At 48.8% G+C, this 12,506-nt stretch overlaps 1 protein-coding gene across 2 annotated transcripts; it reads right to left on the bottom strand.

Moving 5' to 3' along the window:
- Nucleotides 1-5,815: 5,815 nt before the first annotated feature.
- LOC142570681 (uncharacterized) lies at nucleotides 5,816-12,148 on the bottom strand. Of its 2 annotated transcripts, none has more exons than XM_075679040.1 (3): nucleotides 11,930-12,148; nucleotides 8,831-8,983; nucleotides 5,816-6,184 (listed from the first exon to the last, which is right to left on the bottom strand). In XM_075679040.1, the coding sequence occupies exons 1-3, from the start codon at nucleotides 12,130-12,132 to the stop codon at nucleotides 6,145-6,147; spliced, it is 396 nt and encodes a 131-aa protein (XP_075535155.1). In that variant the 5' UTR covers nucleotides 12,133-12,148; the 3' UTR covers nucleotides 5,816-6,144. The 2 variants fall into 2 exon arrangements, with proteins under 2 accessions (XP_075535155.1, XP_075535148.1); XM_075679033.1 differs by having other exon boundaries at nucleotides 5,823-6,184; nucleotides 8,831-9,076.
- Between the last annotated feature and the right edge of the window lie 358 nt (nucleotides 12,149-12,506).

Genomic DNA, 12,506 nt, shown 5'->3' on the forward strand with positions numbered 1-12,506 from the left:
GATATCAGCTCCATGAGCTTAACTCTGTGAATGGCATCACTGTCTTTGCACTTGAGCAGGTTTGAAGCACACAGGGCTGGCACAGCATACTTCACCAGTGTTGACAATGGCTTTTGCAGAGTGGGGTTGTCCTTCAGGGCACGATCAGCAAATGTCCTTAGTACATCAACGGCAAACAGCAACTGGTCTGACGGGTAAAGCAGCCCACCGCGGTCCTGGCTGCGTGTCAACTGCAAGATTGGTTGATTGCTTGCAGGCTTCGTGCAGACTGAAGTGCAACTTTCACAACGCATGTGCTCGTTTATTACACGGGCAATATAGCCCCCAACGTAAGCAGTTGCCGAAATTTCAAGTGAAGGTAACTGCTGCGGCAAGACTGTCGTGTTGAGCCGTTGCAAAACACATGCAGCTCTCTGTAGCTGAGGAAGCTGCTGTGCTGGCGAAGGAGAAGCTTCAGTGTGCAGGGTACCTGTCGACATTTGTGCACGTTCACGGTGAGCAACATTTGATGTCGCAATGGATGCTGCAATTCCAGTTTTCAGAACTTTCTCCAGGCCTGACAGAACAGAACGAACATTCAGTGTGTCATTGCAACCGGCGGACATTCGCAATGTGCCAAACAGTGACTCAATCGGGTCACTGTTAAACTTGCGAGTCAGAACAAACAGGAACTTCTCCTCTGTGAGCAAGTACTTGATGCAGGCAACTGTGGAATACGTGGTCAGAAGCAATGCTTCGTACGTTTCTTTCGTAAAAAATTCCTTTTTATCTCTGCACCTTTTCTTCAGTTTGTCCAAGTACATGGGCAGTGCTACCTCAAGCCACTCCAGTCTAGCATCTTCGGCGTCGTCGAAGTGCCGAGTGTCGGGCCATTTTTTGTGGATGTGCTGGGTGGTATTACTCGTGTCATGCAGCACAAACCAGCGGTACATGTTGTGCATGAAAATGATGGTCTGGCCTGCATCAGCGAATGAGAAACTTGATGTGTGCCCAGCTTGGTTCCTGAGATGCTCCAGGGCCGCAGTAACATCAGGCGACAGAACCTGAATTGCCCGTGCGACATTCATTTTTTCTATATTATTCGGGTAAACATGTTTGCGGCTGAGGTAGCGGACAGGCTTTACAACCAGGTCCTTCTGTAGTTCGTAGAGCTTCTTGATGTAGCAGGACGAGACCTCTCCTTTCGGACCAAAGTCATGTGCCAAAAACTGCGAGCGAACATTTTTTAAAACATGGCATGGATCGAAACTTAGAAAGAGGAGCCTGTCACAGTCGCAGGGATGTGTTATCCTGTACGTAAGAAGACCATCTCCAAGAAGTTTCATGGCATTGACATTCACTTTGTGGTTATCACTCACTAAACGAACTACCCTGAAACCACAGGCCTCTACTTTCTCAAGCACAAAAATCAACAACTTGTGAAGCTGTGGGCCTGCTAACCCTTTCGTAAAATAGTAGGCCACTGGAATGCGATACGATGTCGAGAGTCCAGTGATTAGGAAGCAGAGAAGAGAGTTCGCTAAGGTGAGGTCACCACCCTGCTGTTCCAAAGAGACGTCGGCGTGCCCCACAAAGCAGTCCTGCTGTTTGTTGTACTGCAGCTTTTCCTTGATCTTCATTTCATCGACAATGAGTGAGCACACTCTCGACTGCGGTACACTCAAGCTCTCAGCTTCTACTCTAAGACGATCTTCGGCAAGTTTGCTGAAGCCTGTTTCTCCACTAATGGTTCCGAAATAGTTGCTCAAGGTCTTCCTGCAAGGAAGCTTCAGAAGCATTTCACCGCGAATGTGTTCATATGCCCTTGCCGACAGATGCCTTAATACTACACAACGTCGGATTGTCTCCTCACACCAGCTTGGCCTCTTCTTTCTGAAGTTCTGGATTTGATCAATCAAGAATCGAGCTGCAGGTTCCTTTTCTTCCGCCCTTTCCTTGATGTAAGAAACATCCGCCACTAGGGCATCCTCGTGTAGCGTTTTCAATTCCACTTTGTACCTGTCGACCGTCTGTTGCAGTCGAAGCAACTGGCTCCTCAAGGCCTTTTCTTTCCTTATCCACTTCGCTCTCTCAGTAACAAGCACGCTTGAAGTTGACTTGATGTTTACCTGGACGCTTTGATCGCACGAGTTGGCTGCTGTTGATGTGTCCATGGAGCAGCAGTCAGACATATTCTCTACAGATGAAGTAGGCGCTGCTGCTGGCATCGACTGTTCCATCGCTGTGCCGCTCGCGGAGTCGTTTCGCGCCATTGTAGCACTCACTCTTTTGTCGATGCTTGTTGTATTTCGCGCCGGCGTTGATTTCGGCTGGAGATGGGACGGGTATTCTTCAAAAACAGACGGCACAGCCCCTTTCTTTAGACGTCGTCGCTTGCCTTCTATGAAGTCCTCTTCTTTGAAATGTCGACTGCACACTTTGGTGTAGCATGAGGTAGTATTCGGCGACCACTTGTCTCGTCGTATTGCGCCAAGCCATCGTGCTCGTGCGTCCGTGTCAGCGGGTATTTCATGAAAGGAAAGGGCAGCTGTTTTTTTTTTCTCGTCCGATTTACATAATGGCACACAACAGTAGGCCATCGTAAGGCATGCTATGCACGTACTTGTCTGAAGCTATCCCACACAGCGAAGTGGAGCACAGTTGAACGCAACTGAAGCAGAGAATAAAGAAGACTGTGGCTCACGACCAATGCGGCTACATAGAGACGGAATGGCGGCAGTGGCAGCCTTTGCCCAGACCCTGTTTGCCCAGCGCCCCTAGCGGCGGCGGCGAGAACTGGCGTTCGACAGCCGCCGAAGGTGGTGTGCCCGGCACAGATTTTTATAGAGGAGGCACTGGCACAACAGTTGCGCTAGTTTCGGTTTTGTTTCCTTGCGTTGAAATAAAAACTGTTTTGCTCACTGATAATTTTACGTTACTTAAGTAATGTTCACGAATGAAACAGCCATGAATTTAACACGCGTCTTGAAATACCCGCTACGTTCACTTGGCAGAAGCAAAATTTGCTCGTCCGAGTGTGGTTGTGTTTGAAATATCTATCGCTGGGCTGTCGGAGCGTGCTCGAAGTGTGAAGACGCGGCGTAATTGTCCTTAATTTGCTTAGCTATAATGGTGCGGCTGCCCTTGATTTCTATCGAGTGCAGTTTGCTCTGATGTAAGGTAGAACTACAAAGCCACCCATGTTACTGAATGATCTAGTGCACCTGAAGCTGCCAGAACTCCGGTATTTCCTCCACAAGTTCTTGCGACTGTGTGCCGCGATCACCAAACGGGAGCGTAGTCATTTGGCGGAGATTTAGCAACACATTTTCTAGAGCTATCGTTCACCGCTATATCACGACATGGAGAAGCAGCGGGGTTGGTCCTTAGTGAAATTTTCTATTTATTGCGAATTTTGCGATAGCAATTATATGGACACAACCGTCGAAATATATCTGTCGGTGTTGCCGTGACCTTACGCATAAAGTCAAGTGCGATAAGATCCTATCCTGCGCCGTTAGCTGTGCGCGTTAAAAGAAGTGTACGAGGGCGAGCCGAGATGTATAGTGTCTGGATGGGTGCCCCAAGTATCTATAGGTGGTCACGTGATAAAACGCGCGCAAGCCGGGGAAAGGAGGCGCTTATTTAGCACGCTTCTCCTCTGGCCGTTGCTCTAGCCCGGTCTGGCGCCACTCTCGCTCTGTCTTGGAGATAATTTCCGATGGGTGCAAAGCGGCGAGGGGAGGGGGGGTGAGGGGAAGGGCGCTTTTATTGCGCCATTTCAAGTTTCGGAGGCGCTTCGAAGGATGAGGCAGCAGCAGTGTTCTGTCCGCTCTGTTCGCGCCCTTCATCACGCCGAGGCTGTGACAGCGAGTGTTCGCGGTCATTGAGTGAAATCTGTTCATGTTTGCACGTGCGCGTGTGACCCCGTGCTTGCTAATTTACGGAGTAAGCGATTGTTTACTGCAGTTTATTCAGGTGATGAAACTACGAACCTTGGTTCGTGCAGTTGTTCGTGCAGTGGTTCACGCAGCATTGGGGGGAAACTGCTACATTTTTCTTTTTAAATTTCTAGGGGGTTCAAAAGCAGTGCTGCGTTCGTTAATGTTTGTTTCTGGTCGCGGAACGCAACGCACTCCGGTAGCCCAGTGGCTTTGGTGTTGCGCTGCTGAGCTCGAGGTAACGGGAACAATCACACCCGCAGCAGTCGCGTTCCAATGGGGGCAGAATGCGAAAACGCGCGTATATTGTGCATTCCGTGCGCGTTAAATAACCCGAGCTGCTGAAAATAAATCTACAGTTTTCCATTACCGTGCGCCTCAAAACAAGATCTTGATTTTGGAACCTAAATCCTCAAAATTTAACTTTACGTAGTGCAATTACATTTACAATCGACACTGTTGAGTGCGCCTATACTGAACTTGTTATCTCGTTGCTGTGCTCTCTGTAGTAGCCAATGCTATATTTTTTAGATTTACTTATGGTCAGAATCCAGTTTGACAAATCTGGGTATTCCTTAGCATAGGATGCCAGCGTGTGAGATATTAACAAACATGTTCAAGGAAAATCGATATTTAGAGTTCGATGTAATTGCAGAACATGACAAGCTTGACGAAAGAATGATACACCGCATTACAACCAGGACAGGAAACCGAGGGCCTGCCTAAAACATAAGACGTTATCCGGTATTTCTTCTCCTGCATTTTAATCTTTCTCTCGCCAGACTCATCTCGAATATCAGAGGAGTCGCGATCTTGCACGACGACTCTTCGCGTGCTATTAAGAGTCAAACGACCCACACACAAATGTTGACTCTTGTTTTGTGACTCTACCCGCGCGAAAATGGGTCTTCGTAAGAAAAAAGAGAGTCAAGTTGCCGTGACTCACTTTTTACTCTCTTTTTTCTTAGAGTGTACTTACGGGGCCGGGTGATGGAACTTTTGAGGCATATACACGTAATAACTTATTGCGATGCCTCTCCTTATCAAAACACTGACGATAATGGCGGAATTACTGCGAGCACCATAATCGTGGCTGTGAAATTCGCGAGAAGTGTCAAGAACAGCTCCCACTGAGTAAAAACCACTTGACTGCTCCTCGTTCACTCCGTAATGGTAGGCTGACAGAAAACGGCGCCAGCGACCAGGAACACTACAGTGCATACCTGCACACGATCTTTTTTGTTGAGATAACATTCAGGCCCTAATCGGTCAATATTCTAGGTTCCCGCCATAACGAGCAGACCACAGGTCCCTCTTATATCTATGGCAGAGGTGAACACACTTCTCCGCATACGAAGATGTGTCCGTGTCCTGCTGCACTTATTCCAAAGAATTTCCGAAATAAAGGTTGACAGGACTTCTTAGCGAGAAGTGCAATAGTCCTTAGTGCAATGCCAAGTGAACTTTATCCTAGTGTGAACAAGATTTCATTCGAGTAGGCCAGAGCCGAATGGTTTTACAATACCTTTCGTCTGGCCTGGCACGCAAGTGATTACGTGGTGCTGTCCACATCACGTTGTAGCCTCTGAAATGATTGCGCTCTCGTTGCTGGTGTTCCCAGGAATAGTATTGAAAATGAGAGGAACAGTAAGAAGGAAGTGACATTTTCTCCCCTTTTTTCTTGCCCCGTAGCGTCGCGCTTTAAAAGCGGGATCGCGGAATCTTTCTTAGGAACGCCACTTCAATTACAATAACGTTTATTTCAAGCACACAGAACAATAAAACATTCACACGAATAAATTGCGAAAATAAAAAAAAAAATCAAACGATAAACAAAGGCGCTGAAAGAGAGCGGCGCCCCCGCTTAGCTGCACCATCGTCCCGAGTTCGGCGGCGCCGAGACCAGCTCGCAGCGGTAGCCGCGAGCGTGCTCGACAAGCCTCGGCCGACGAGACCAGCAGCTCAGCGTGGCGGGGTGTACAACCCGCCTCCACGCGTCCAGTGAAGAGACGGGTGTTGCCCGCCACGGTGACGGCAGCGAGCGCACCGTCTGCTCCTCGGCTACCGGCGATACAGGATGGGAGGCAGCACGAGCGCCCGGAGGACCTGCTGCTGTTCCGCAGGGACAGCTGGGACGCGGTGCTGCCGAGATGGCGGCCGGCACAAGCGCGATGCTGCACCAGCTGACGGGCGCCTCCGGTCGACATCGCGCTGCGTCCCGAGCCTACACCGCCGTACGGCCGGCAACCCTGGGCCAAGGCAACCTGCCGGAAGAAGAGGAAATTGTGCGATTCTGTGCGACTGAGCTACGAAGAGGATCAATAACTCTTAATAAATATCCTAATAAACTTAACACGTCTTAATAGATACGCACCAGCTCTCATATTTTTCTACTGTTTACCTTTATTTACTCAACGTATTGTCAATTGTATTTTTCACTTCACTGACTGTATTTCTGGCCTATACTCTTGCACTTTTGTTCAGATCATTGAAGTTCACATGATCTTTATGCCCTTATGCCCCCTTATGTAATGCGTTCAGGCCTTTAAGGATAAATAGATGAAATGAAATGAAATGTGTAACATTCGGCACACGCAGGAAATAAAATATTTTGTATAGCAGATTGAAAGCCCCATCCGACCGTGTAGGACTATTCGAGTATTCGTGTCTGAAGCGGCTAATAAGGGGGTTTCTGTACGGATAATTTATTATGCTGCAGAGGAAACCATAGTTATTTCAAATTCTTTAGTTTGAAGAATGAACTGAACATTTATCTGTCTCTTCTAGGCAAGAAGGCCTAACCGCAGTCACATGACGTTAGAACATTATCGAAGTTTTGCCTGAAATTATGCGCAACGATGTCACGAGGACCAAGGTGATTGTAGATGTTTGTTCGAGGAATAGGAGCAAGGAGAACTGCGTGGTCAACACGGGCCGTAACTGAACACAGCGTTTGAAACGCACTTGCCAAAGACTGCAGCTGTTTCAATAAAACGTTTCATTTTTTGTATAGTTATGGCGTTTTCGGATGAGCTGTGCTGCCAGTGCTTACCCAAGTCTACCAGAGCACTGAAAGACAAATAGCTACTGTTCGCCCTATTCTTAAATTACTCCTGGTCGATGTGAATACCGCCAGTTCACTGGACAGTTTCTTCTTGAGTCATAGGATGCAAAATTTTGCTTTTTCGCAAGGAAAAGAAAAGGAAATTGTTTCTGCTGCGGCCTTTCTTCCAAGATTCAGTGGAGGGGAGCTGAGCTGTTCATTTTTCGCCGGGCTGCGTTTAGAATTCATTAGGCGGCATCTGCAGGAATTCTCTCTCGCTTTGCAAAGTGTATACGAGTGGAGTCGTCAATATCGCACATGATTTTTCGTTTGTTAATATGTTAAGCGCGCCTCGATCATTGAAGGAGCCTGAATGGAATCTCTTTCCACCACAACAATATCCCGTCTTCGCTTCTAGAGCATTCTCTTGTGACACCGCGCCGACTAAGTTTTGTGCAACCCTCTTTTGGCAGTTGAAGGGTGCATTCATATTCGTCTGCTAAGTAAATGCCAAGTAAAGAGTGAATGACGAAAGTACGCAATACTCGCTGTGTTCGCGTAAACCGATCGACGACTTCTTTCTAGGTACCCAACTCGAGGGCGGATAAATCGACGATTCACTAATAAAAAAACGTAATATAATGATCGATACTATCGCCTCGGCGATAGTATTGCCGTAAGGTATGCGCTAATTGGCTGGTTGAGCAAAATCGCATTAGGCAGCTGATACGTTTTAGAGCGCAGCTCTTTGGCGTCCGTTCCTGGGTTTCGCGTCGTCGTCGTCGTCGTCGTCGTCGTCGGCCTCGTAACCAGCTCCGCCCCCCTTTCATCCCCCCCGCGCTTGCAGCGACCGACTGATATCGCTGGATGCCGCTGACGCCGCTAGAGAGTCAAGATAACGTGACTGCATAGAACACCGTCGCCGCCATGCAGAAAGAGGAGGAAAGGGTCCCCCCCCCTATTCTTGTGTGGCGGATAGGGTGCTCTTCAGTTGCCGACGCGCCGGTTATTCGTTGTCCCTGAAACCAACTCCGCAGCTGGGGTTGACTCACTATCGGCGTCAGCGGCATCAGTCACTCGCTGCTATCTCTTCCCTCCTCCCTTTATCGTGTTGTCCGCTTGCTGCGCGCGCTTCTGCCCCCATCGTTTGCCGCTGGGTGTACACGCCGCCCCCCTCCCCCCTCTTCCTGCGAGTCTCCGGTTGTCAAAGCGCCGGCTCGAACTTAATTCCTTTCTTCGCTCCTCCTCCAATGCAACCCCTGTGCGGTGGCAATCAGAACGCCAGATCGGTGGCGGCGGATCTGTATATGTGCACCGCCCGAGCCGAAATTGCCGCTGCCGTTCGCCCTGTGCGGTGGCAATCAGAGAGCCAGATCGGTGGCGGCTTGACATAAAGACAAACAGCAATTTCCTAACACTTATGCGGGAGAACATCCCGTTCCTCTCGCTCGTAACGCGTCCCACGGCTGTGACAACCTCGCGAGGCACTTGTATACATCTCGTCTTTGAGAATCAAGCATTGGTGTACCAAGTCGAACACATATCAGTCTATTTCTCCGCCCACAAAGCTTCCTTCATGACTGTCAAGAACTGTTAGTGGAGTCTTTGTTAAAGGAATACGTGTGAAAAATAAAAAAAAAATTCTGTGATAGCGCATACATGTGTTGCTCGATTTCTTTGCCTCAATCTATCGAAAAGGTGAAACAGCTTATTTGCTGCGCTCAAACTTCGCATTAGGAAGTAACGTAATCGTCGGTAATTTTTTTGCTAAAACAATCAATCAGTGCGCGCACATGGTGAAGGCGTGGCCGAGCCGATAGTATCGCCGAAGTGGATCGTTTCAGGATACGGCCCCAGTTAGCCTCACCTCGTGGGTAGCCTCCAAAGGCAGCTGCTGCTTGGCGTAGCCATCCCGGCCATGTCGCTGTTGCACTCGCCCTTGCAGGAGCTCAGCGTCGTCAACCGAAGCGGCAGCGTGTCGCGCAGGTGCATGTGTGGTCTGCAGCCCAAGACCTCGAACCTGTAATCGGGCCAAGCAACTGTGCTCCAATCCTTGTCGGGGTGATTGCCACTCACGGCAGCTTCCACTCCAAGCGTAATCGGCTTCTCCGAACTGCGTGGTCAACACAGGCCGTAACTGAACACAGCGTTTGAAACGCACTTGCCAAAGACTGCAGCTGTTTCAATAAAACGTTTCATTTTTTGTATAGTTATGGCGTTTTCGGATGAGCTGTGCTGCCAGTGCTTACCCAAGTCTACCAGAGCACTGAAAGACAAATAGCTACTGTTCGCCCTATTCTTAAATTACTCCTGGTCGATGTGAATACCGCCAGGTCACTGGACAGTTTCTTCTTGAGTCATAGGATGCAAAAGTTTGCTTTTTCGCAAGGAAAAGAAAAGGAAATTGTTTCTGCTACGGCCTTTCTTCCAAGATTCAGTGGAGGGGAGCTGAGCTGTTCATTTTTCGCCGGGCTGCGTTTAGAATTCATTAGGCGGCACCTGCAGGAATTCTCTCTCGCTTTGCAAAGTGTATTCGAGTGGAGTCGTCAATATCGCACATGATTTTTCGTTTGTTAAAATGTTAAGCGCGAATCGATCATTGAAGGAGCCTGAATGGAATCTCTTTCCACCACAACAATATCCCGTCTTCGCTTCTAGAGCATTCTCTTGTGACACCGCGCCGACTAAGTTTTGTGCAACCCTCTTTTGGCAGTTGAAGGGTGCATTCATATTCGTCTGCTAAGTAAATGCCAAGTAAAGAGTGAATGACGAAAGTACGCAATACTCGCTGTGTTCGCGTAAACCGATCGACGACTTCTTTCTAGGTACCCAACTCGAGGGCGGATAAATCGTGCTCGACAAGCGCGTGATTCTTCTGACCCGTGGTTGTTCTTTCTACGAAATTTCGCGTGCATATATAGCGCAGGTCGCGGCGCTCTCCACGAGAAACGAGCGTGCATTACCACTAATGTGGGTGCCTCCATCGTGCCTCCGCGCAGACAAGGTGGATCGCCAGAATCGGTGATTAGCGGCGGGCACGTCGTCGGCGGTACGCAAGACGCGACATGTCATCTCACTAGTGCGTCCGATGAGCGCTACTTGCATTGTGAGCGAACTGCAGCCCTGTCCTTCTATGTAGACTTCTTGCAGTGCCGCATACACACACCTTGCGTTTCTACCGCTCGATCGATTGTACTGACTTCAATGCTCCGTTCTTTCGTAGCTTCCGTAAAAAGAAATTTCATTACACGATACAGTCTGATTTGTTGCGCGTCTATTTATGGAAAATACTACAGTCAGTTGTGAAGAACTTTTACTGCCATGAGGGATTGACCGTTTGTGTAAATATATAAATAAAATAAAAGTGCACTCTGATGCCTTTGTCAAACCCAGTTCTGGAGATGTATTCTCGGGCGATCACTTTCGGCGGCGGTATAGTGGGCAGGGAATCGCGAGAAAGGATCCCTTGTTGGCACGCGTGGACTGAGTCTCACGAAATCTCGCGAAAGTGACACTATCCCTGATAGTGGTCGCACGAGAATATCTCCTCCGATTATGACTACCGAAAGGTTTGTGCCTTCAGGTCATCCCCCATCTACGTCTCTTAAAGTGAAAAGCCCGCAATATAGCGCCGACGTCCCGGGTGCATTTGGCGCATGAGACCGGTGCAGGAGATTGACCGCGAAAGTGAAAAACTAGCGAAGCAAGTGGCACTACTTGCAAGATGAAAGAAACAAAAGAAACAGGAGTTGTTGTCCTCTGACTTCTCTGAAAAATGTATACATTTCTCGCGAAACGTATTTGCATCCGCAAAGAAAATGACGTCGTGCGCAAGGCTTAAGGAACGCCGTGCGGTACCGCAATTTGAGCTCGGCGACTAAAGAGGAGGGTTTAGCTCAGTACCAACTCCTATTTCTCTAAACGCAGAAATGTGGTGATTAGACAACAGAGCTCAACCGATTTGCATGAAAGTTGATTCTTTTATGTGCGCCTAAATTCCGATCGACGCAAGCAGAATTTCGGTTTAGGGCGTATGAGCTTTTACTAGTTTTGCAGAAATTGGTACGTTAAAAATATATATAAGCACTAAGCATGAATATTCTTAACTCTGCAACAAAAAAAAAAGTACCGTTGTTCTGTAAGCCTGTAAGAGCATCTCTTTCGGGCAAATGTGACACGCGAGTTCAAAGGTAACATGAAATTGAAGCAATATTTGCAAGGGTTGTTTAAGCTTCTTACTCACACATTAGTGGTATATGTAGCGCAGTGTATAATAGATCCCTTTTATTCTTGTTATATGTTTCGAAATGTGCAGTTTACACCATTGCGATGTTACGCCTTTGTGAGGCAGCGTGAGGCAGCTGTACATCCTCCCGAAGGTGGTTGAGGACTTCATCTGCCTTCACCGCCTAATGTGAAGCGACCAACGGAAAAGTGTCGACGCCCAAGCGCACATCAAGGCCAGAGCATGGTAAAAGCACCAACAAGGATGCGCCAGCTAATCATGCGTGCGACTGTTTAAAGGGGCATATCAAGAAGGAACCTAACTACCACGCAGGTGTCTCAAGATCAGGCTGTGCTAAAATGTGAACGAAACGGTGCATTGTGTACGGTCGGCGAGGGCATTTAGAGTTTTCTTTTTGTTTCACTTCTGTGACTACGTTATCATCGCTCTGCGACAACAGCGTACTTATTGCAACAACACGAAATACTGTTGCTGGCTTTGCGCAATGCGAGGTGTATAAGCACGGCAATAAATCACATTACTATACGCAAATCAATATATTTTATGCACCCTGGCTGATACACCTTACTACAGCTATACTTCCCTTATAGGGCACAGTAATAAATAACCTCAATTACGTTTTGTTAGCAGGACATGGCAAACAGTAAATGTCATTTCACAAACTGAGGATATTCGTAACGGCCCTTGGATATGGCGCAAAAAAGACCCAATTATCTTTACCTGTATATCATTCGGTGCCCGGTGCCCTGCGATACGTCCTCCACCTGGTGACCAGCTCCTTGCACGGTGCACGGTCCTTGCATGGAGTTGTACTCAGGCAGGTTGTCCTTGACGTCCATCTCAACGAACCGGTCGCACTCGGCCCTCGGAACCAGTCTCCGCCGATGTGCGGCGCTGCTGCTGCAAGCCTCTTCCGCAGCCATGTTCACAGTCTTGACCGCAGGGTCGCAGCTCCTCGGGAAGGCGTCCTCCATGGCCAAGTAGCCGAACGTGTAGGACGCGTCGGCCTTGGCTTTCTCTGGAAGTAGGTCGTGCAATATGGACGAAGGCATCTTCTGGGGTGACGGCGCTTCTGAGAAGGCGGATGCGCCGCCGTGGAGGAGACGATAAGTTCGGATGCCGCTGGGTACATCGATTCCCATGGCTGACGCTAAGCCAGGCCCGTTCTTCGGAGAGATGCTCGGATATGCGCGCGCCAAGGCCCCCGGCGCGTTCGAAAGTGCGAGCAGGCTTTTCCTGTGCCACACGAGCCTCTCGCGCCAGCGCACGAGGGCACGACCTCGGTGTCGTTCTTCTT

Source organism: Dermacentor variabilis, chromosome 1 (assembly GCF_050947875.1).
Source record: "Dermacentor variabilis isolate Ectoservices chromosome 1, ASM5094787v1, whole genome shotgun sequence".
Taxonomy (NCBI): domain Eukaryota; kingdom Metazoa; phylum Arthropoda; class Arachnida; order Ixodida; family Ixodidae; genus Dermacentor; species Dermacentor variabilis.

What these genes read in the sequence shown, in the direction of transcription:
- LOC142570681 (XM_075679033.1), bottom strand. Translation starts at nt 12,132, where the DNA reads ATGGCTGCGGAAGAGGCTTGCAGCAGCAGCGCCGCACATCGGCGGAGA. An exon ending in GGGCACCGAATGATATACAG is followed by an intron (nt 9,077 to 11,929) that starts GTAAAGATAATT and finishes TTGACCACGCAG; the next exon opens with TTCGGAGAAGCCGATTACGC. An exon ending in CTTTGGAGGCTACCCACGAG is followed by an intron (nt 6,185 to 8,830) that starts GTGAGGCTAACT and finishes TTCTTCCGGCAG; the next exon opens with GTTGCCTTGGCCCAGGGTTG.